General features: G+C 41.5%; 1 protein-coding gene across 5 annotated transcripts in view; it reads right to left on the reverse strand.

The window, feature by feature from the left end:
• ssbp4 (single stranded DNA binding protein 4) overlaps window positions 1-23216 on the reverse strand; it is a 94001-nt gene that overhangs the window by 63621 nt on the left and 7164 nt on the right. For 3 of the 5 annotated variants that reach the window (XM_077533949.1, XM_077533947.1, XM_077533948.1), the window contains exons 2-4: window positions 18638-18710; window positions 13265-13326; window positions 5053-5137 (exon numbers count right to left, since the gene is read on the reverse strand). In XM_077533949.1, the coding sequence (XP_077390075.1) occupies window positions 5053-5137; window positions 13265-13326; window positions 18638-18710 (220 nt within the window). Of the gene's footprint in view, window positions 1-5052; window positions 5138-13264; window positions 13327-18637; window positions 18711-20654; window positions 20810-21965; window positions 22045-23216 lie in introns of those variants that run through there. The other 2 variants (XM_077533952.1, XM_077533950.1) reach the window with 2 other exon arrangements.

Below are 23216 nucleotides of genomic sequence, written 5' to 3' on the forward strand. Positions count from 1 at the left end.
TGTTTGCTATTCTAACATCATTGCTAGGTGTGTTAGCCCATCTTTGCTGGTCTGTACTGTTTGTTAGCATTAAACTAAGATTAATTTCCTAAGGCAAAGTTATGTGGCTGTTTTAAAAACAAAATAATTTTTCTTTGTTCCATGTTGACAGTAAACTCATCAGTGAGCGGCATTAAACATCTTGAAGCCTCTTTTCTTTCTTTTTTTAAGAATTGGTGAATAACGGTTGTTTAGCTCTCTTCAACTGTCAACCAAGATAGCATTACAGTTAGCACGCTACGTACGAGCCAGTTACGTTTGTTGAAATTTATTGTATATTTAACCATCACGGTTTTTAATATGGAAAATATGTCACCCTACTGTAAAGCCAACATATTGTGGAAAATTGACTTTAATGACCCGCCAAGTGTGACATTTAACAACCAAGTAATTCTCTTGTTAGCAGCCTATTTCTGAAAATGTGTAAATTTCTGATGTAACAGTGCAGCTAAATTAAATAATAACTGCCGTGTACCAACGTTTCTCCACATATAACAGTCAAAAAATGATGACAAAAATGCGCAGTATGCCTCCATGAAGCTCTTTGTTAAAACAATATTGTGTGCGTGTGCGCCGTCGTTTGCATACCAGCGTGGCTGCATTGTTACGGCGTGACAACACAAGGACTTTCCAGGGGTTCCGGGAGCGCAGCCAGGCCTCCAATCCCAGCACATTCCCCTGGATTAGCTGTCAACCCGTCCCCAAATCTGAGGATTAGCACTTCATATTCCATTATCTTTCCAAACTGGAGGGTCCAAAACGTCAAAGGGGACTAGTAGGGCACAGTTGAGCAAGATACGCTTTCAAAAATGGCGAAACAGAGCCAAAACGCTGTTGCCAAGCAACCAAATAAATTCCAGGACACAAATGATTAAATGTCACTTATGCTGTATATAGCTGATTTTTTTTTTCTACAGTGAAAACAGGCCCACAAAGAACTACCTATTCATTTTCTATAGCAAGTACCCTCGCACCCTGAAATGTGAGACAAGATTTGAACCCAAATCTCAGAACTGTGAGGCAGATATGGAACCACTATAGCACCGTGCTGCCCATCTTCAAACAATCTTGATGAATCTTCCACACGAGCCAGGCGGCGTGTGTGCGCGTGACGCCTCCTGGGAATTACGTTGTTTTTCACTCTGCCATCCGGGGGGGGAACCGAGGGAGTCGTTATCAGCAAGGGGCCGCGAGTGAGGCTTGATCGGGCCGCTCGGTCCGCGGGGACCAGCGAGCCCAAGTTAATCAGACACAGACAGACCCCCTGCCACCCCGGGGATTCACACAGCGTCGACCCTGACGGTTCTCCTTCTGCGTCGCACAAAAGGCAACAGTCGCAGTAGCGTGCGCGTGCTTCCTGGTCTTTGCAGTTTACTGGCTTGTGGAACTTTCTGAGTCGAACACATTTTTACTTGGAACTGCCAATACAGACAAATAAGTGCACCTCATTTAAGACAGTATCAAAGTTGTTTGTGCATTTATCCCCAGAACTTGTGTTCAAAATGGCCACCAGCTTTCACGCTCATCCACGGCTCATTAAGGTAACAGAAACACGTAGTGAATCATGACAACATTTTGCTTACGCTGCTGATAGTCAGGTAAAACCAGAAGATATTACGAACTAAACTAAATCTGCAAAACCGCACATACCACAGGAGGCAACAGTATGGCGAAAGGGCTCGCTGAGCGGCATCATCTGGGCTCGATGAGTGACAGGTTAGCAAATGTAATGCATTTAAACGACTTACCTTCAAATGGAAGTCTACCTGCTTTGAATTAATTTGTGAGAGGCAAACTTGTACCTCACTGGTTGCATATGATGAGGCAATTAATCAATAGTGTTGTCCGTTGATGAACGCAACTGCATGGATTTGTTCACATAACTTCAGACATGTTTCTAAATAAAAATGTATATGTATTGTTTGTACTGTTGGAACAAATTAAGTCTGCTCAACAACAATGGATGGATGGATGGAAGGATGGAAGGTCAGACACAAAGATGGACGGACGGACGGACAGACAGACAGACAGACAAACAGACAGGCAGACAGACAGACAGACAGACAGCGCATATTCTCCAAATATAATTGCGCTCAATGGTAAATTGCTTTTCAAGTCAACTGGCGTCACGGTATAACATTTTATAGGTTCCACTGTGGGCTGACTGTTCGGTTAAAGGTTCAAGCATTTGCTACAAAGTAGTTGAACGGGTCACCCTGAGGGGCAGGCTAATTTCTAACCTCAGAGACACATCAGTGCAAATAAACTGAAGGCCAAGTTCTTACTCTTCCAGCCCACTCAGTGAGCCGGCTCGCTCCTCAACCGACTTCCTCAACTTCAGTCAGGTCAAAACTCAAGCATCATCGCCTGCATCCTTGAACTCCTCGAGACTCCCATTTATTCCAATAGCAGCGCGGCGTACGTCCACATTTCAGCTCTAATGCACTGCCAGCTTTAAAACACACCTCTTGAAGGTTAAAGTTCGAACAACCCGGCAGTCATTTAAGCGTTGACGTGCAGGTATCCAGCTGGCCTACCTCTGGAGAAAGGTGTAGCAAATTATATGGCATTTAGATTAATTAGACACAGTTGTCAGATTTAATTAACTACTAGGTTTAATTAACCATGTAATTAATCTTACGGTGGTCCAACACGTGCACGCACACACGCCGACGTGTCAGCTGGTGCCTACACCTACACGCATGACATGCACAACAAATGTAATATGTTGGGTTGTCAAGTGTCGTACAAGAGTTTGACTGCCTGTGGGCAAAAAAAGCGCCTGAATGGAACGCAAAGGATAAAAATAGCAGCCGTAATCCGTTTCAGGTAAGGGGAGCAGCCAACCCACTCAACAGCCTCATTTACATAGACTGACAACTAGCGAGCTAATGCTAATCATGTTAGCTATTGTGGCGTCTGTGTGATTTTCGTACAGTTATTTTTAAGATCGTGGTGACACAACACATGGAGACATGCCAACACAAAATATTGGGACACCACAGTCAAGGAAATAGGATAATGCTGTCTGTGTTTAGTAAACAATCTGCTTGAACCACAAAAACAATATATACAGTAAATGTGCATGTGTTACTGATTGACCACCTCAACTCTTCAGAAGATGAAAGGGTCAAGGGGGCCGGGGACGCTGACCTTTTATCGCCCCTGCAGACACCGCAAGCGAAGCCTTTTAAATATGCTTTATGTGCATATGCATTGTGTGTGTGTGAGTGCTAATGTTCTTGTGTGATCAGCCAGGCCAGCTGCTTTATGCAAATTGACCTTTAGTGGACCAATAAATAAGAAGGACCGTGGCGTGACCTTTCCTCAGGAGACGACGTTTCCTCTCATGAGCTGAGAGTTCAGGGGTCAGCGTTGGAAGAAGTGTGGAGGTAAAGCATCTGAACAACTGTGGTTACCCAAAATGAAAATGAAAATACAAAAATACAGTATCTACAGAATGGGTGTCAAACATACGGCCCACGGGCCAGATCAGGCCCGCAAATGGGTTTAATCCGGCCCGTGAGATGATTTTGTAAAATAAAAAAATAAAAAATAAAAAAGTAATGTCGGACTAATTTATTAGATTCACAATCAAAACATATCAATTTGTAATTTCACAAGCAGTCAGTCCTCAGATGAGCAATGCAACTTGTACGGGGAATCGGCGTCCTGGATGTCATTATTTTACACAACTTAAACTACGGTTTGTTTAATTATTATTATTTTTTTGTAATCATACACCGACATCAATGTGTTAAATACGACACAAATTCAATTGCTGGTAACACAAATAGATATGACAAAGATTAACGTCTTTATAACATCATTAACTGCGCCATGCAATGCATTCTGGGAACAATATATATGCAAAACAGGTCAATTTAACACGTCCGGAATGTATACCGGCAAAGTGTTGCCGCATTCCATTTGCATTCGTGTTATTTTTCGGAACAATATGATTACACTTGAGCTCCGTAATTTAGGGCTGGTCCACGAAAATATGTGTATAAATTATGGCAATTGTTTTAAAGTTATATACTGTTATTTTCCCGATGCGGCCCACTTGATAATATATTTTCCTCCATGCGCCCCCTGAGCTAAGTTGAGTTTGACACCCCTGATCTACAGTATATGATTAACAGTAATACCAATACTGTAACTGTAATTACAATTTCATATGTTCCTGTGTATGAATTATGGAAGCATGGAGGGCCTCCATCCAAGTAATGTGTGTATATATATTTGGGGACTTTTTTTTTTTTTTTTTTGCATTTGTGCTTTTGTCTGTGATACCTACTTTCAAGCTGAACTCTCTAGTAGAAGTTTGTCAAAGTTCCAGCTTGATTTTTTTTTTTTCCTGAATTGGCTGTTTCAAACAAAAAATGGCTGACCACCTGTGCATTGTTGGGCTTGGGTCCCTGTGGCTTTTCCGTCACGATAGGCATGCCAACTAAATTTCATGTTGATTGTTGAAACTGGTACAGGAGGGTGATTTTATTCTAACTTTTCACCATGTGAGATTTGGGGGGTTACGGTGCAAAATACACAACTTTGCAGTAGAATACGCATGCTAGCTAAAATTGGTGACTTTTCGGGCATGTTGAGACGGGGAAAGGGAAAAGGGGATTCACGTCAAAATAACAAACACTGCAATTCCAAGAGGAATCCAGGCATTTGCATTTGCATTCTGGCTTGTTGTCAGATTTTAGTCCGTGTACACTTTGGGTAACCACAGAGAGTGATACCAAATCATGTGAAAAATAATAGACTGGCACAAACACTCTCAATTATTCAAAGATGGACGTCTCGAGGCTTTCCCATGAAATAAAAACACAGCATTCCCAGGTGATGCATTTTTAAAAACATCCAGCTTCACAAAAAAAGGAAACCAGCAGCACAACCACAGAAAAGCATACTGTATGTAGCACCTCGAATCAGCATGACCCCCCCCCCCCCAAACTTAACTCTGGTGAGTGACGGGGGTGCTGCGGTGTGTTTTGGTTGACTCACATAATCGTGGAAGGCCTTGGCCTCGCTGGAATGTTCGCATGTCTCCCTTCGGTCCGGGGCGGCGCAGTAGAGATCCCAGAATACGCTGCGCGCACACACATGGGAAAAAGAGTGTTAAAACATTGAAAAACATGCTCATATGTGCTTTATGTCATCTAATAGAGACAAGTGCGCAGATGACTAGAAAGCGACAATAACGCTGTGATTCATCGAGGCTTTGTGTTTTTTTTTTCCCCTTTGTGTGTCACTTTGACAACCAAACAAAGTGAGACAGGTTCACGCTCCAGTGTACCTTTTTGTTACGTGCACATAAAAAGCAGAGATTAATATAGCAGCCAAAATAAAAGACGATCATCCGCCGCACTGGGACGCTCTTGTCACTATCTTCTTAGGCTTATTTATTAAGTGCAATCAGAGTTTCATGTTCCCTTCATGCAAACAGACACACGTTGAGGTAAAAGCGGGATGTATTAAAGAGGCTGTGCAGATATTGTATCACAAGCGTAATAAAATGGCAATTGGCGAAGATAAGACATAAAGCTGAAAATAAACAATTCCTCTACACACCGGGGAGCAAGAAAGGCTTCGATGTAGCATTTAATTGAATTTCATAACTTGTGATCGAAACTAATGTAATACCCCACGCTTAACTCACACACACACACACACACACAGATCTTGTTTTTTTTTAAGTACATCCACTCTACAAAAACTCTTGAGTTCAACTGACATTTTATTACACCGAAAATTCAAGGGTTAAATTAGCAGGGATGCACCAAACGTCTATACTCATATTTGGACGCCAAAACCACACACCTATGACCTTATTTCTTCTTTGTCTCTCATTTGTTGAATGCACTACTTTTACACAGTGCCCCCTAGTGCCCATACTGTGACACACCAGATAACTGCATGCCTTGTTTTAACAGGCTACATTCAGGAAAAGAAAATGTGGCAAAACATGCAGTTAAAATATCAGTAATAACAAGTTGTTACTCAAAAAAATTAAAAATGTTACAAGATTATATATATATATATATATATATATATATATATATATATATATATATATACACACACACACACACGTGTGTATATCGTCCTACATCCAAAACACCTTATGTTTAATTTTTTGTTCCTAATAATTAATTTTTATTTTGAATTATTTAATTTATTTTGCATATATTTTATTCAAGGGCATTCTCATGTTTGAGGATGAATTTGGTCATATTTCCTCACACCTACTGTTGCTGACTATTGCTCTTTGTTTGAAGAGTATAACTTCTCTTCTAATATTTCATACTAATAAATAAAAACATGCATCATTCACGCTGATATCATGCCAGAACGATCTCGTTACATCTCGATCTCGTTGTATTACACTTGAAAAAGTTTGCACACCCCTCGTAAAAGTGTGCCATGTTCAAGAAATATTTTTTGCGTGTTTATTTGCACAATATTGGATTAAAGTAAAACAATATCTTCATCGCAATCGCAAGACATAATGACATTATCAAACATTGGTACTTCTATCGGCAAGTACTCAAATGTAAGAACTTTCTATTTACCTCCCGCTCAAAGTCAGCTGGGATAGGATCCAGCTCACCTGCTACATTAATAGTTGGATACAATAAATTAAAAACAACAACAACAACATTTTAATGGGGGAAAAATTTAATTGATGTTATGTTCCTACTAAATGTTAAAAAAAAAAAAACAGTCCCCAGACAGGTAGCAGAAAAGGGTCACCAAATGTTCCACCTGCCTGCCCTTACAACCCGCAATATCGACCAATCAGCTGCGCTGCTGTTACTTAGTGTCCAATCAGCCGTAGCCGTATTAGTTCATTAGCACCAATCCCCAATATCTCTGGGGGCCATAAGGGGTCCTGCTCTAAACGGGCCCTTAATTACTACACCGAGATCAAGTTCCTGGTAAGTCGGTCTCATTCTTGTCCAATTGATTTTCAATGTTCAACTCTTGAGGTGAGGAAATTGCTTGTGCTGCTCCAAAAAAGTTTAAAATAAATACTAAACTGAAGAGTGAACAAGCCAGTAAGAGGCTTCTACCGAGCATGAGCATGAAGGCGATCAGTCTTCAGTGACATCAAGCTGCGTATATTAGTCGTTCTTCACAGAGGATAAAGAATACATGTCTATGAGTAATGTTATATTGTCTGCATGCGTTGTTTGAACATTTATGTTCAAATTATCTGTTGCTTATAGGGTTATAACAGCGTGACATTGATGCTAATCAGTAGCATTGTTTACAATTGTTAATTAGTCCCAAGGTAAAGCTGAGCAATTGTTTCAGTTACGCAATGTGTAATTCTAAGTCGCTTGTAGAAACAGGCAGACAAAATTAATTTGACTTACAGTACGTGGTTGTTTATTTTCACATTTGATGGCTGCTGGTGCAGTTAAGAAAGACTTTATGATGGCCACTCTGAAATTAGTTATTTCTTAAGTTTGAACCACTCAAAGTTCAAGCAGCTTCCCAAAAGAGATTATATTCGACCTCAAAAGTTCCTCTTTATTTCTGAACACACTTTTGTTTTGTTTTCATTCATAATGAAATGTTATTTAAGGGCAATTTGAACAAAAAAGGTGCCAAAATCAAAGTTTCTAAAATAAAAAGCACAACACTTTTCAACCTTTAGCACCAACCTCTCAGACTTGTGACAATGTGTACTAAAATAGAAGTGTTAAGAGTATTTATAGATGAAAGGACAGAGTTGGTGCCCTGAGGCGCTCTGCAAGCACAAGGGTGCCCTCTAAGACAAAGCTTGACGAGCAATGCGTACAAACGTGTGTGCGCGACTGCATGTGTGTGTGTGTCCCACATGACAATAAAGTCAGTGTACATTATCATATCTCTATGCCGGTGTTAAAGAGATTGCTGCTGCGCCAGAGATGCGGCACGGGGCAAAGAGAGAGGCGCGACCGTCACAAATCCAATCAGCTCTCGCGGGAAATGAAAGGGGACGCCGAGGTTCAAGTTTGTGACAAAAAAATAAATAAATAGCACATTGTGGGGGCTTTTAAGGTGCAGGGTGATCTAACATCTCCTGACCTGTGAAGTCTGATATATATTGCCATTTGAACAGCTGACCTGAGGAATCTCATTGTCAGTCTTTCTGTACCATCTGACACTTTCATTCTCCTGGTAAGGTATTATTTGTAGACTTGAATGCATCCTCCTATGTAGGTTTGAAGGAGACAGGAATGGAGGTGTATATTGGAAACCACAATATTTCAGGTGGTGGGTTTGAAGAAGATTGAGTAGGAGTACCTAAAAGGAGCCAACTTGATACTGTATTTGAAACAAATATATTTTTATAGCTCCAAAGGAATGCCTGAGGTCCGAATACTCGCTACCTTGGTGCATTGGCTGACCTCTGATTTGTTCAGATTTTGAAACAACATATTTCGTTCCAGGGTCATTCTATTGCGATTATAAAACTTTTGTCAACTGTATTTTTTAAGTAAGGAATTGTAGGCTGCAGTCAAATAGAGACCAGCCTGTGTGCACTAATTTTCATGAGTGGTTGAACTAGTATTGATGCGATTCAGAATTTGATAGGTTAACATGACAAAGTCAAACATTTCTAGGTATGAAGCAAACAGGGTTGGCCACCACAAAGCCAGTATATACAGAATATACTGACAATAACACTTAACTATATCATTTTATATGTACCTTAGCTAATAAAAAAATAATAATAATTAAAAAAAAGTGAAGCGTGGAGAGTCTCTGTCACCGAAATATCAAGAGCACTCTCTCCAAAAATTTGCTTTTTAGAAGTGACATCTAGTCATTGTACAATAATACTTGTAGCTAAACTTTCATGTGGACTTGTCGCTGAAAAAGAAAAGCGTGAAGTCAGTTAAATGCACAAGGTGGTCAATGTTGTGTGCGAGTATGTCGCCTACTATAGTTCTTCCATAATTCTCCTGTTCCATCTCACTCCGCCGCATCGCTCTGTGTGCGGTAGGCCTTGCGGTGTCACGCAATACACATGTGTATACATGTGTGCAGCGTATTTTACTTCCTTCATGCAGATCAAGATTATCTGCTACATCAACATTTGTAGTTAATTACCATCAGCAATTTGATAACAAATCGCGTACCCTTGTACAAGTTCTGTCCAATTATCTAATCATTCCAATCTCATGATCCAATCTTTGCCTGCTTATTTCGGTACTAAGGCTTGTTATTTGAGCTACACGGGAGGCACTTCCGATCTGTATTTGAGGTGATGCAAACATTTACAGATAGTCTTTCATTATTTCATTCAAAGAAGTAACAAAGCTGGGGGGGAAAAAAAACACATCAGCAAAAGAGCAGGAAAGGGATTAGCATCCAGACGTCCAGAAGAAGACAATTATTGAAATTAAATGCCATCACGATAATTATTTGCAATTAACTGTGGTCTGACAAAGCCAGCGGTTACAATGGGCTTTTGCACTATAATAAGGCACGTAAACAAAGCCAGACACACACAGCTTGGCAGGTCTGCACCATAATCCTGTCTGCCGCTTTGGCTAGCGGCTAGCTAGCAGACAGCTAGCAATAGCAAACAGAAACAGACATACAAATTCATTAGGTATGTAAATATTTAAGTTACACGGGTATGCTCATCTCTTACCTACTTTTCTTTCATTCTCATGGCAATTCAGGACTCATGTTTAATTAGCAAACGTGCCTGCTTTCCCTTAAGCAGCTTTAAAGTAGACAAAAAGCTCTCATTTCTGTGTTGACAGACGAACAACACAGACACTATTCACTGCTGTAACGGTGATGCGCAACACAGGACTTCCATACGTGTTTGACGTTCATATGCGACAGATGCCACAACCTTGCTAGCTTAGCGATGCAACATTCTGCTAATCCATAACATCTGTAGTTAATATGGTTATATGGGGGGAGGAGTAATGGCGGCTCAGTCTCAGAAGAGATGGGAAAAAAATGTGTGTCCCTTGTGATCAAACGGTAGAGTGTCTTTTCGGGTATCGCGGCTTGGTTGAGGAAAGATATCTAAAATGTGCTCACGAAGAGTGGCTGCTAGAGAAGACTACACTTCCAAATATCACAGCTACAAAAGCGCCACGTACCACTTTTCAACAAATTCAAGGTAATGTGAATATATTACGATAATGATGTCTCTGAATAAACATAGCTAAGAGCGTTAGCATGTCTACAAGTGGGGACTGGGGATATAGCATGGCTAAGTAGCATGGTTCACATCAGATCATTTCCACTTGACTATTTCACAAAGTAGAGAACAGCTACTAAATTTCAGAAAAAAATACACTTTTACTAGGTTTGTAATGTAATGAAAAAATGTACTACAGTTTTATTTTGTTTAAAGAAGGAACGGAGTAACTATATTTAGACGTTTGCCGTGTTTCAGAGAAAAAGAAAATCTGCAGATTTTTTCCCAACATAAAAATGCCAACAAAGTGATGGCACCAAGAGATCCCCATGCCATATTGTTGTTGTGATGGGATTACTAGGTGTGTATGTGTGAGTGTGTTCAGGAGGGTTTAGAATTCAGTGGCCATCCAGTGAAAACTGGTTAAAGCAATCGATTTGGGGATAAAGAGGAGACAACTAGCAGTGGCCAATAGAGAAGGAGCTAATGACACAATCAACACCTGCAGCCCTCACTGAGGCTTTTCTTTATCCCTCCACCCATAACAACAGATGTGGATGAGTGACCCCCCACTAAAAAGCTTCAGTCCCACAACACCTCCCTGCTCCTTCCTAAGTCGTAATCTAAAGCACCCCCCACGCCATCCTACAGGAAGCATCCGCAGAGGCGGCGATGAACAGTCTAGTGAGGTGCTGAGGAGGCGACGGCTGGGGGGTGGGGCCAGGGTGACATCGGGGTCGGGGTCTTAGATTTGGCTGTTTAACACAAAAGAGGCTGAAATGCAAAGAGTTAATCCATTCGGGGGTCTCTCTTCCGCAAACAAAGGACAGGCCTCCAGACAAAGGTTGCGAGGGGGCAGGGGTGTGGGGCGGGCGATGTGGAAGGTTGGTGGCTTTCCTACCATCTGGAGCTTTTGTTTTGGGGGAGGTTTGTGAGAGAGAGGAGTTTGGGGGGTTGGTGTCCAATGGGTGGACCCCGGCGACAACCGCGGGATCCCCCCTCCCCCCCTCATGAGTCCTCGTGTCCACGTGCTGCGCGGCCCAGACAGACGCCCCTGAGCTATGTCGTATACTCCACAGACCTGCCCGGCTAATCATCAGCCTCCTCTCTACTCACACACTCAAACACACACTTGAGGTCAACAGTCCCAACCGGTTTCCAGTGAAGAAATATTTTTGAAAGACCCGCATACAAACAAAAACAAAAGACTCAAAGTATAAGACACCATTTTGCTGAATGTATTTGTATTTCTCTTCAACAAGCTGGTCCCATCTTGGGGTAAAGGAGAGACAATAATACCCAAAGTGTAATGTCTACTCCCAAATTTTGTTTTGGTCACAGTCATTGCCGAAAATCCAGATTCCCATTGATAGGATGCAGAATTGGCAGCAAGGTACTGTAGGTCAAAGCAATTTTGAAGGCTTCATTTGTGGTCCAGTTGTCACTTGGGTTTAGAGCAGTGTTGAACTAATTAGTCAAGTAGCTGACGAGTCGACTTGAACGCTTGAAATCGACTTAATGCTAATCATGTGACTTTGGCCAATCTGGAAGGGAATTTCAACCCATCCATCTGCTGCTGTTGCCAAACTTTTAAGTCTCTGTGAAACTATGAAATGTCCAGACAAGGTAAGACACATTCTTTATTTCTGTGCATGTCCGAAATGTGGCTAAATAAACATCGTAGTTAGCCTTGCTCGCTTCTGCTATTCCAATCCCTGTTAGTCTTCAAAGATTTATACCAAAACTTGTTTTAGACTCTGATGACCAATGCAATTTTTTTTTAGTTCAGTCTCTCTGTGGAGCCAAATGTCCCACAATCCGGTAGCAATCCCAGCAGCCTCTAGGTCATATCCCACACTCCACACTGTATATTTGCCTTTTGTTGCCGCGACTGTCCGGCTGAGTGAAGCCGAGCTCTTTAAAGACCATTATGAGCCGTGTCAACACGCTCTACAACGACAACACACACTGAGGCCCAAACAGGATGAATGAATGAAGCGACACGTTTACTATATGGAGCCGGGCCGGGGGGCCTTTGGGGAAGAGCGTGAATGATGAACAAAGCGGCCCTCCTGTCAAACCTCTTATTCCGCCTCTTGCTGCCCCCGTGCCGCTAATGCTGAGGATTCAGTATCCTCCACCTTCCCAGGATTCTCCGTCTTTGTGTGCAATCTTCCCAGCCACTTCCTCCTCGCAGCTCGTCACATCTCCACTTTAGCGTAAAGTTGGATTTGTCAAACTCTTAGTCTAAAACCAGGAACCTGTGTTTGGTGGGTTCTATTGCCTTTAAAGCCAATACACCAGACATTTTCAGACATCGCTACCAATTTACTATGATAACCTTGAAAGGGACTATGGAAAAAGCAGTTACCTTTTTGAGAACATGTTTTGGGTCCTAACTGCATTGGTATTGTACCTAACTTGTAAAGCTAGACACACTGCAATCTGTTAATTGGTTGATGGAGTGGAAGAGCAATTGAACAGGAAGGACAACAATTTTCTTCATTGTTGAATTTTTTGGAAGACCACGCTCTATGGCCTTGCCATGATAATTACATAACTACCAGCCTATCGCCTACACACTACACCGCGCCGCGGCAAACTGCATACCACTCGGCTGGAAACACGGCTTGTTTCTGCGGAGGACAACAGTGTCAGCCTGCAAGCGCACTGACCCGAGCCAGGCAGACAGAACAGAACACACTGTCCGCTGCTTATGAAGCATTAGCGAATCTGGCGCATTTGTTAAAATAGGCAGCATGGAAGAAACAAACCCATGAGAAATCAAAGATGTTAACTTATTGTGTTGATTGTGTCAAGAAAATGTTTATCGAACAGCAGAAGAGGAGAAGCGATCTCACTGGTGAATGGCAGCAATGCAAGGAGCACTTAAACATATGTGAGATGATGCACTTAGCATTCCCTGCAATTACTGCCCCCCTCCCTTCTACGCATTCCTCTGGTTCATCACGTTGAGCACTCTTACACAAGTAAGGTGAGCCATGTGTGTGGGATCGTGTGTTGACATAGTTTGATAGGATCGCCATATATACATACCACCACCACGAGTGTAAAAATCCCGGAGGTTCCCCGAGTGTGATGTTCTTCTCCCATCGGATCTGAGAGGGGAGAAAAGAAACAGAGTGTTAGTTTAGTTTTGCTTGAACGTCCGTCAAACTTTATTTGGTCGGACAGAAAAATCTTGGCTTCTTCCCCCTCCTGGAGAGGCTGTCGCTCTCCGCTACACTCACACAGCAGCAAGAACTCCAGCTGCTATCTGGACGTCCAGATAAGATCCAGAGTGTGATAGAGGACCAGCTACCTGCTACACGCACTGCGACAGACCAAGGAAGACCACGTGCCTTTTCCCACACTGCAAGGTGCCTAAACCGCTGGCAAAATCAAAAACTATGAAGTACCAGGTGGCATAATCCACACCTGGTCGCTCATTGGGTTACTCCGTAGTCCCCAGTTAGCTGCAGTGGTCAATTTTCATCTCTCAGTCTCCTCTTGAATGTAATGCCCAGCTCTGGGTACTGCAGCATAGCATTACACTTAACAGTCACAGTTTTTTGCCCCCACTCTCTCTTAGATAATAACACATTTAGCTCTGGATGTGACAGTACTGTACACCACAGTCTCCACTTTGTTGCAGCTGTGTCTATTATGCCCTCATTCTCTTCTTGAATAACACACTTAGTTAAGGACATTGCATTGTTATACTTTACAGCAGAGGTGGCAAATCCAGGTCCAGCAGATAGGTAGGTAAAGGGGCTCTAGTAGCTGGATACTCAACCGGTAGGTAAACGAGCTCCGGGAGCTTGTTTATGTGCCTGTTGAGTAGAAGCACCTGCGGCTGTAGCCAAACTGTGGTAGGGTTTATACTTTCTGGACTTGGATTTGCCTCCTATGATCTACAAGTCTCCATTTTGCTAAAGAAATCAGCGTTTTGCCCTCAGTGTCTTCATGAAATGATAAGACTCTGGAGTACAATACTGCATTGTCCAGAGTCTCCACTTAACTGTAGCCCACAGACTCTTATTGAATAATACACTTAGCTCAGGACACTGCATATTTAGACCACAGTCTCTGCTTTGCTGAAGCGATCAGTTTTCTGTCCATAGTCTCCTTTTGAAGAACAACCCTAGATCTGGATGTGACAGCCATATACACCCCAGTCTCCACTTTGCCGGAGCAGTCACTTTTGTGTCCATCCTCAGTCTCCCTTGAAATAGCAGCCTCTGTGTTGTTGGCAACACTCACATCCCGATAAGCCAAATATTGTGCTCTCATTCTCCTGCATTGTTGAAGTCTTATTCTGTCTGATTCTAACCAACCTCCTTTGTGGGCTGGTTTTCGTGGTTTCCTGTGACTATTAATTTGAAGCTGAAAACTGACCGGCCCAATTCACGGAAAGGGGTTCGAGAGATCATGTGCAATGCCATGTCTTTATCTTCCTACACTGGAATCCAGTGAATTCCTCATCCCTGCAGAGTCAACACTGATTATCAGGAAAATTGGTTGAAATTTGGCAGCCTAAACTTTGACCCAGCTTCCTAGAGCATCTCGGGAGTGGATTGAGCGGCTTTTGGCTTCGACATAGAGCAACAATCTGCAGAAAGTTGGAAAATGATTTGCAAACAATTCCAAGCAGAGTACTGAAGAACATGCACCCACCGATTTGACATTTGACCCAACAAATCAATGAGGTTCTTGTGTTGCTTTTAAACAATAATCTCTGAATGAAGTGTGGCTGATGGAAAAGAGCGTGTTCTGATTCGACTGTTGAGCACTAACTGAATCATTTTGTGTCCAATTTCATTCACAACGAATCAGGTCTTTCCTTTGACGTAAAGGCTTGAAGCAACCAAGTGATAGAAGAAACCAAGAATCCTGCAGACCACAAAGCCTATTTAAAAGCGTCACCGCACACAACCACAGTTGCTCTAGTCCCACCAAGTAGTTGGGGAAAGTGCACACATACAGGTACTATAAACCTGAGCACATCTCCGTGGGGGGACCAAAGGTTAATTGAGAGTCTGGGCGATAGTGCTCTCATTGGACAGAAGCTAGCGACTGAGCATACCTTCAGTCTTCCTGCGACGACAAAGGTCCCTAATCGTTTTAAACATCTCTGTTCGTGTGGCAGAAAGGAAATAATAGATATGGAGACATGGAGTGAGCTGCACACAAAATCACTTTAAGCTGTTGTCCTCATAGGTGTCGTTTGCCTAAACACACATACCCAAAAGAAATCATTTGAACTTGTGTCCAACAGCAGGGGAAATTTTTTTTAGCTTCCATTGATGTTTTGACCGGTTGTATTTACGCGTCGACTCATTCAGCATCAGTTTCATTGTGCTGGATGCAGTAGGGATTCACAAACTGTGATGAGGGGGTGAGGGTGAGATTAACTAATTTGCTCCCAAAATCGTATAAATATGTTCTATTTTAAATGTTTTAAGTCTCCCAAAGACGTATTTATACGTATTTTAGACGTATTTTTATGCTAGAGCATACAGAAGGCTTTGATGCAGCCTCTCAACTGTAGTGAACGGGTGAAAAAACAGTGATTACAAATACGACCAGCAGGTGGCAGCAGAGTATAAGAGATCAACCAGGGCCATGTTGAAAACAAGCTGTTTCCCCACAATTCTAAACTTGATTTGTAAAGAATGATGAAACTTTGCAATATTCTAATGATAATTTCTTCAAAACAAAAATAGAAATATGCTTTGTTTCCTGATGAAAGATTAAACTGGGAGCAAAGGGGGTTGCTTCAGTGAAAATGTCTGGGAGTGAATGAGTTAAAAGTGTCATGGCGGTCTGGTGTAATTATTACACATTTACATTGTGTTCTTTCCAAGTGTGATTGTTTTCTCTATAAAATTAAAAAAAATCTAAAGCAAACATTGAACTTTAAAAAAAAACACACAAAAAAACTGCCGTGACCATCTGACCATCACCTACTGTGACTGTGTAAAATATTGTTAGGAGTTTTGATGCCTTTGTTAGCTATTAGCTAATGCTAACTTTCCAACCAATCAGCCCTGACTCAATTTGAACACAAGTCCAGCAAACATCTTAAATCAGCTTAAAGGCGGTAGAGCAAGGCTGACTGACACTCTCATTCACTGTCATTAACTTTCCTCCTGCCTTCATAACAACTTTTATCTTTATGCCGAGAACGATGTCCTTTTTTAGCCATGTGATTTTATGGACGGCCCGTGAGCCGTAAACACTGTCATCAGGTCAAACGCTCGGTAAATGGACGTGTAGTGTTTTGTTTTGGGGTTGAGCTACTTCCGCCTCAGTAATGAATCCCCAGTGAAGGCTGAACCCGAGTCAAAAGCAAGTGAAAACTAAACGGGGAGGTGGGGTGGGAATAAAAGCAGCTCTCTGGTGATTCATGAAGAGCTGGAGTGTAAACCTGGTAAGTGAACACTGATGAATACAGATGGCTGACAGAGTGTATCTTTTCGCGACCATTTGTCTAATACTCCACTCACTTTATGTGCTCCTGCTACAACTGCGTGAAGGGAGGGGGGAGCGGTTGAAAGGTCAAGCTGCTGCTTTTACTCACACGTACACTCGACTGTCAGCGTAATCCAAATACGCAGACCGTTTCAAAGTGGCGCGGTGGATGGCGTAAATAAAATAAAACGTACGAATGAGGTTATTGTGTAGGACGTTAAAGTCAATAAGGACTCTCGATTTCGGGGAGATTCATTCACTTACTTGTCTTTTTATTAGGGGTGGAATGATGCATGTATCAGAATCAGTAGTGCCGGCCAATGTAAATGGAACAATCTTAGCAATGGGAGTGTTTAGTTAACCAGTCAGATTTCAAATTAGCCTCACTGACCCATATTAATGCCAACTTTTTTCGGCCCTCTGATTGGTTGGTCAGAGAAAAACTGTTTCAGCCAAGTTTAATGAGCAAAACACATTTGTAGCAATCTGCTACCTGCTATCTGCTCTTTACGCAAAGGAAGGTGATGCAACACATTAGGCTTTAGATCTCAGACATTTCAAGGACCTAATGTAAGTCCAGCAGACAAGTGGAAACTTTGCTTTGGAATGTTTTCCAAATAGCACACATCGCATTTACCTTGACAGCGGGAGGAGGCTGGCTGAGCTTCTTAAATGTCGTAGCACGAGGCGAGCAACGACACATGCTTACAACGCGTCAAAGTGATCTAATTACACAGCGTTTATTACAAATTAGGCCTAATAATGAAGGGCGGGTAATCATATCAAGGAGCTGAACCGATGCCATGTTTACATTGTCTGAAATTAACAAGGAGTCAAGGGAGCATTGTGAAAGAAAACAAAGCTTGGCTCGTTTGCATGCCAAACATTTTTAGCGTTTTTAGCATTTTCTTTGTATGACTTTTTCCTTGCTCATGTTATTCTTCACTTGGGATGCTTGAGTCACGATGTCTGCAGGTTTAAGTTAGTCAAATGTACAATTTGTTACAAGGCTGCAAAATGTGTTGGCGGCCATCTTACGCTGCCATTTTTGAGACTTTTAAATGGTGAATTTGAGTATTAAACTCAAAAACTAGTCATTTAATAATAATTAAATCCCTCAGAATTATTTGTTTGCTTGTTCACAATTCCTCTATTCGATTTGCCTGAAAAAACAAAACAAAATACAACGAACCGGCGGTCTGACCAGAACTCTGCCGCTGGTGAGGCCGCCTCTTAAAGCTCTTTGTTCTCGGCTTACGTCAGGGCGACATTGACGAGCGAGGAGGAGAAAAAAAAATTTCTAATTGCTATCACGAACCTTCTTTCGAACCTCTGCCAAGGTTCTCCTGACTCCCTCTGGAGGTTGTACTTTCTAAAAAGCGCGTTTCTACAGTATAATCGCACTGAAAGTACGTATTTTGTAAAAGCTATGCAAAAACTGCATGAAAGTTTTTGGTCTCTTGACATACTTGGAGAAGTCAGTCAACTACTTTGTTTTGTTTAGTTTTGTTTTGTTTTCTAAGGCTACATTACATATTATGAGTGTATACTGGATCATCTATGGCTGTCACAAACCAATCTTTTTAGAATCAATTATGCCATTGATTACTTTGGTAATTCTTTGTGTCGACCCATTAGCCAACTTTTTTTTCCTAGCGCTAGCATTAGGACTGTATCGAATATTTTTCAAATTATTTTTTGCATCGATTATATTTGGTCTTTTTTTTTGTGTTTCGGCCAATTTTTGTGGTTGAATTAAATTAGTTTGATAACCGATAAGTTGTCGAATAATTATTTTATTATTTTATCTCTAGCTAAAATCAACTGTCAAAAGTTGAAGATATTAACGCATTAAAGCAAACAAACACCCACAGCCAATGAGAATTGGAATTACTAAGGCTCGGGACGATCTTTTTTCATGATACATAATGTGAGAGTGAAGTTGTGAAGTCTTACCTCTGACAGGAAGGTCTGTGCTGATTTCTGTGCGCCAACATGCAGCAAATACTCGTAAACGTATAAAGCTAACCTGCAAAACAGAAAAAAAAAAGTGTGTAAGTTTATTTTTAATAATGTGACAATATTATTTCTCTACAGTGCATTTCAAATGGGCCCAACAAAACGCACACAACTGGCGGAGAATCATCCCTGCGATATCAAGGAGAGGTCGCTGGGATAAACAGGATTTTACAGTATGAAGATCACGTACACAACGGACGGGTTGTAAATGTGCGCCGTAAAGCTCGCCAGCTCAGAGCCAAAGAGCCTCCGTGGCACTCGGCCACGTCCCTGCGGTGCGCGGAACGCCGCTGTCGAGGCCGCGAGCACAACAATGTGGAGCGGCGTGAAGAGCGCAGTCAAGTAGCAGATATCAACACAGGATTGGTGGGGGGGGGGGAAAAAGAAAAAGGATTCCTGCTGCATCCGAGTGACGTGACTGGTTTCTAAAAGATGAAACTTCCATGACTGAGAGGTGTGACTGCACACGTTGGCACGACACATTCGGAGGAGGATACTGGAGTACTGGGTGAGCACATTGGTTCCGGTAGAAGGAGCGCAAACGAGGCCGGACCGTATTGCGGGGCCAACTCATCGGTTGCCACACGCAGTCAGGAGTTGGATTAATAAAATGGATTCCACAAAATTTGGATTAATACAATTGATTCCACAAAAAAGAAAGAAAAAAAGTTGGGGTCGAGAATCTACTTTATTGCATCATTACTATCAAATAGAGCTTTCAAAATTAATTTAGTCATGTAATCAATTAACAAATTAATCAACAACTATTTTAATAATCAAGTAATTAAATTAAAATTGTACAAATCCTCCAATTTCAGTCTCCCAACAGTAATTATGCTCTGATTTTTATAGTCCTTCATTAGACTAGACTGATATCTTTTGTATTTAATCAAAATAGCATATTTGTAAACATTTACTTTTACTTTGGAAAACAATGACCGAACCAATAACTGAATTAGTTTCAAAAAGTTCGGTGAGTACAACATCAATTCCTCTCATTAATATTTCTGAATTGATGTTTTGTTGGTTTATATCACTAAAATATACAAAAGGAACAACAATAATTGGTTAATAAACTGTAATAGTTTTGTAATACACTAATAATGTGAGAAAGATTTTATGCCATAATCGATTAATCGATGGAATAATCGATAGAATAATTATTCTAAAAATAACTGATAGTGACAGGTGACAGCCCTACTATAAAATATTTTTAGAATCAATTATTCCATTCAATTGATCTAATATTCGGATACATTTTTATTTTGCATGAAAGTCTATTACAAAAGCAAACTTTCCCCAATTATTGTTTCTACTTGACTATTAAAATAGTTGTTGATTAATTTGATAATCGATTACTTGTCAATTAATCAATTATTTTTGACAGCTCTAATTCTGTTTTTGCTCCACAGTTTAAAAGGTCTTGGTAACCTGAAGAAGTCATAAGATTATATGTTTATAGCTAGCTATATTATACCTTGAGGCCTAGTTTGTCAATAAAGTACCCCTTAAAGGGAATATATAATGACTTCTTAATTGTTTTTATAGCTATATGAATCATTCCTTGCTATTGGTGCCTTTTCCAGCCCCATGACAAAAGCATTTGATCATAGATCACAGTATTCTTTCTGACTTGAAATCAACATAATGCCTAAAAAATTAGAAAATATTTTAATATTCTCTCTATATTGTGTAAATGGCGGTAGGACAAGAACAACAAGTGTTCACTGGATCTAAAAAGCGGCTCCTTTGCCATGTGAATTATTCCCATGCACCATTTGGCAGTCTGTGGGATTGAACAGCCCTCCGCGAGAGGACTGTAGCAAATAAAAGTTTCATGGCAGGGCCCGGTGTGATCTGAGGGTTTCGGTGCCCCGGCGATGGGCACCTGCCCCAGCTGCAATACATTATTCAGAGCCCCTCATTCAGTCCGGACTTTGCGGTGGGGGCGCACCTTTTGTTACTCCGTCAGATGCGGTAAGTGTCAGCGGACAGAGGTGAGGACATTTTGTCAGGCTGACTGGTGAAGGCCGAGCAGATGAAGGAGACGTGAGGAAGTGGTACGGAGACGATGTCAGAGGGAATCTCAAGGTCGCAGCCTCCTCCTTCCTATGTGGATAAGGAACACTGAGAATGACTTCCCGGTGAACCCGGCGCTAATAACGCACGTCACTCAAGAAGACGAGACGGTAAAGCACATGTCGGACATGTTGATCGTATGTTCTTGCATTCGTTAATACTCTACACAGCAATGACAAACCATTAAAGGCCAAGTTATCCTTGCTATTTACAAGTAACACCATTAAAATATGTACAGTAGTGTATTTAAATGTGGAAAGGATGAAAGCTCAACGAGCATGCGGGCTCCACACAACAACAGTACAGCAAGCGCGGCGAGACGTCACCTTAAGCAACTACACAAGACAAAAGTTTAATCCACAGTATGTAAAACCATGGTCAAAGGATCTTGTACATGAATGACTGGGCAACTGATAATAACCAATCACGGTTCAGCTTGCAAATGCCACGTGATGACCAAACTATGACGTGTTTGGTCGTTTGCTGAGCCCTAAGCAACTGTGAAGTCATTTTCAGTCGACAGCAAGTGGCAAAATGGCCGCCCCCTGAGATGGGTTAAAAACAGTAAGATTTTGCTTCTTAATTCATATTCCACTACTGCGTTTACACTAGTGGGGTGCATAGAACATGATTATTCTGCCCTTGCTATGTCCCTGCTACAGCTAGACAGATTCTTCAATGATATCACCTGTTGGTATTCTCTCTATTTGTGTGTATCACGGACAGTACTTAAAAAACATTTGAGTAAATATGCCAGAATTGGCCAAAAGGCTATTTTTCATCTGCAGTCCCGAGGCAGATCGTAAATGTCACTTTCATAAAGTAAGAATAAAATGCCTAACAGTAAATTCACTAAAATACTATTACTGTAGATATTGATGTGACTCTTGCACTTTTATTCTCCAGAGACGACTCCACAGGTGTAAAACTATAACAAACTTATATACTGCTGTAAAATAAAATACTGTAAAATGCTGCGCCCCACCTGTTTGCTATAAGATAAATAATAAAATAAGATCAGCTAGCATCCGAACATTTCCGAGCTAATGCGCTAATGTTAGCTCGATGCTAATTGTAAGTAAACATATTTCTACCACCTCGTTGATACAAACTTACAATTAGCAAACCCTCTAATCAATGTATAATTCCACATTTCACACAGAACATGTTCGCTATACACACGTACATTTTGCGCTTGGCTCAGGACTGAGGAGGACATCGAAGTGCAGTGACTTGCGTACCTTCCTGTCAAGACTCTAAACAGGAAGTGCTTAACGCAACAACATCCGGTTTGCTTTTCACAATAAACTTAACTTTACGCTTACAAAATAAAGCATTTCTGAAACCATAGAAACACAAATACATGATTCTTCATTCAGGAGACAGAACAATGATATTGTAAAGAAAGTCTTTGGGTTTACTTCTCCTTTCAAAGATGAACAAATTCACCGTTTGTTTGACCATTCTACTATATGTTAAGTGTGAAGACACAACGAATGTGTGCTTTTGTGAGCTCCACTTGTAAGATCCACCCGACATCACTAACTTAAGCCCTGGTTTCCTTTCCTGGGCCAAATAAGCGCTTTGTTCCTCGCCCACACATCAAGAAGTCTTCTCTTCTACAACCTGGTCCCCTGGAAACACACCTGACATTTCAGCCCCCCCGGGCTGCCCCATCCCCGCGTTCCCTTTCCTCGACTTGCCTCCAGAGACAAGAGCTTCTCAGCCATGCTTAGCGGCTAAAGCGCAGACAGTTAGCAAATGAACTTTCGTGTCTTTGTTTCAATAATTCAGCAGTTCGAGCGAGAGCAGGGTGAGCTGAGGTGTGCTGGGAAAGAGAGGGATTAAGCACCTCTGTTTCACAGACAGTATTATCTTTCAGAAAAAGGAAAAAAAAGACTAAAGATGTGTCGCATGCATAATTTAAACCGTACCCGCCAAGTGTAGCCACATAAAATCGCAAAATATTATTTCCGGAATCTTAATTATTCATGACAATGGTATAAGAGCAGTATGGATGTACCACTTGAAGGCGCTTGAGCGACGTGGATGCTGTGATACAGTGGAGCGCGCTCGCTAAAGCTTATTCCCAACGCACGCGCTGTTTATATTTGCTCGGCTTTGTTACGGCACTCCCTTTGTCAAAACAAATCAGTGTCAATAAGGCGGCAAACACGCACAGCCACGCGCACTTCTGTCGCACGACGGAAGAACACCTGCAAAAAAAAAAAAAAAAAAATGCCCCATCATTTTCTTCATCTGTTTATCATCAACACAACAGCCAGACAGACAAAGCAGTTAGAATGATTAGTGGGAGATTATATTGCCGTAAATGTCTGTTTCAGTCGAGACCTCCCACAGCAGCTGATGAGCTGAGGAGTATTAGCAAAATGATGAGAGGAAGGGGAAAAAAAAAAAAAAAAAAGTCGTAAAATAG

The sequence above is a fragment of the Festucalex cinctus genome, chromosome 10 (genome assembly GCF_051991245.1).
Source record: "Festucalex cinctus isolate MCC-2025b chromosome 10, RoL_Fcin_1.0, whole genome shotgun sequence".
Taxonomy (NCBI): Eukaryota; Metazoa; Chordata; class Actinopteri; order Syngnathiformes; family Syngnathidae; genus Festucalex; species Festucalex cinctus.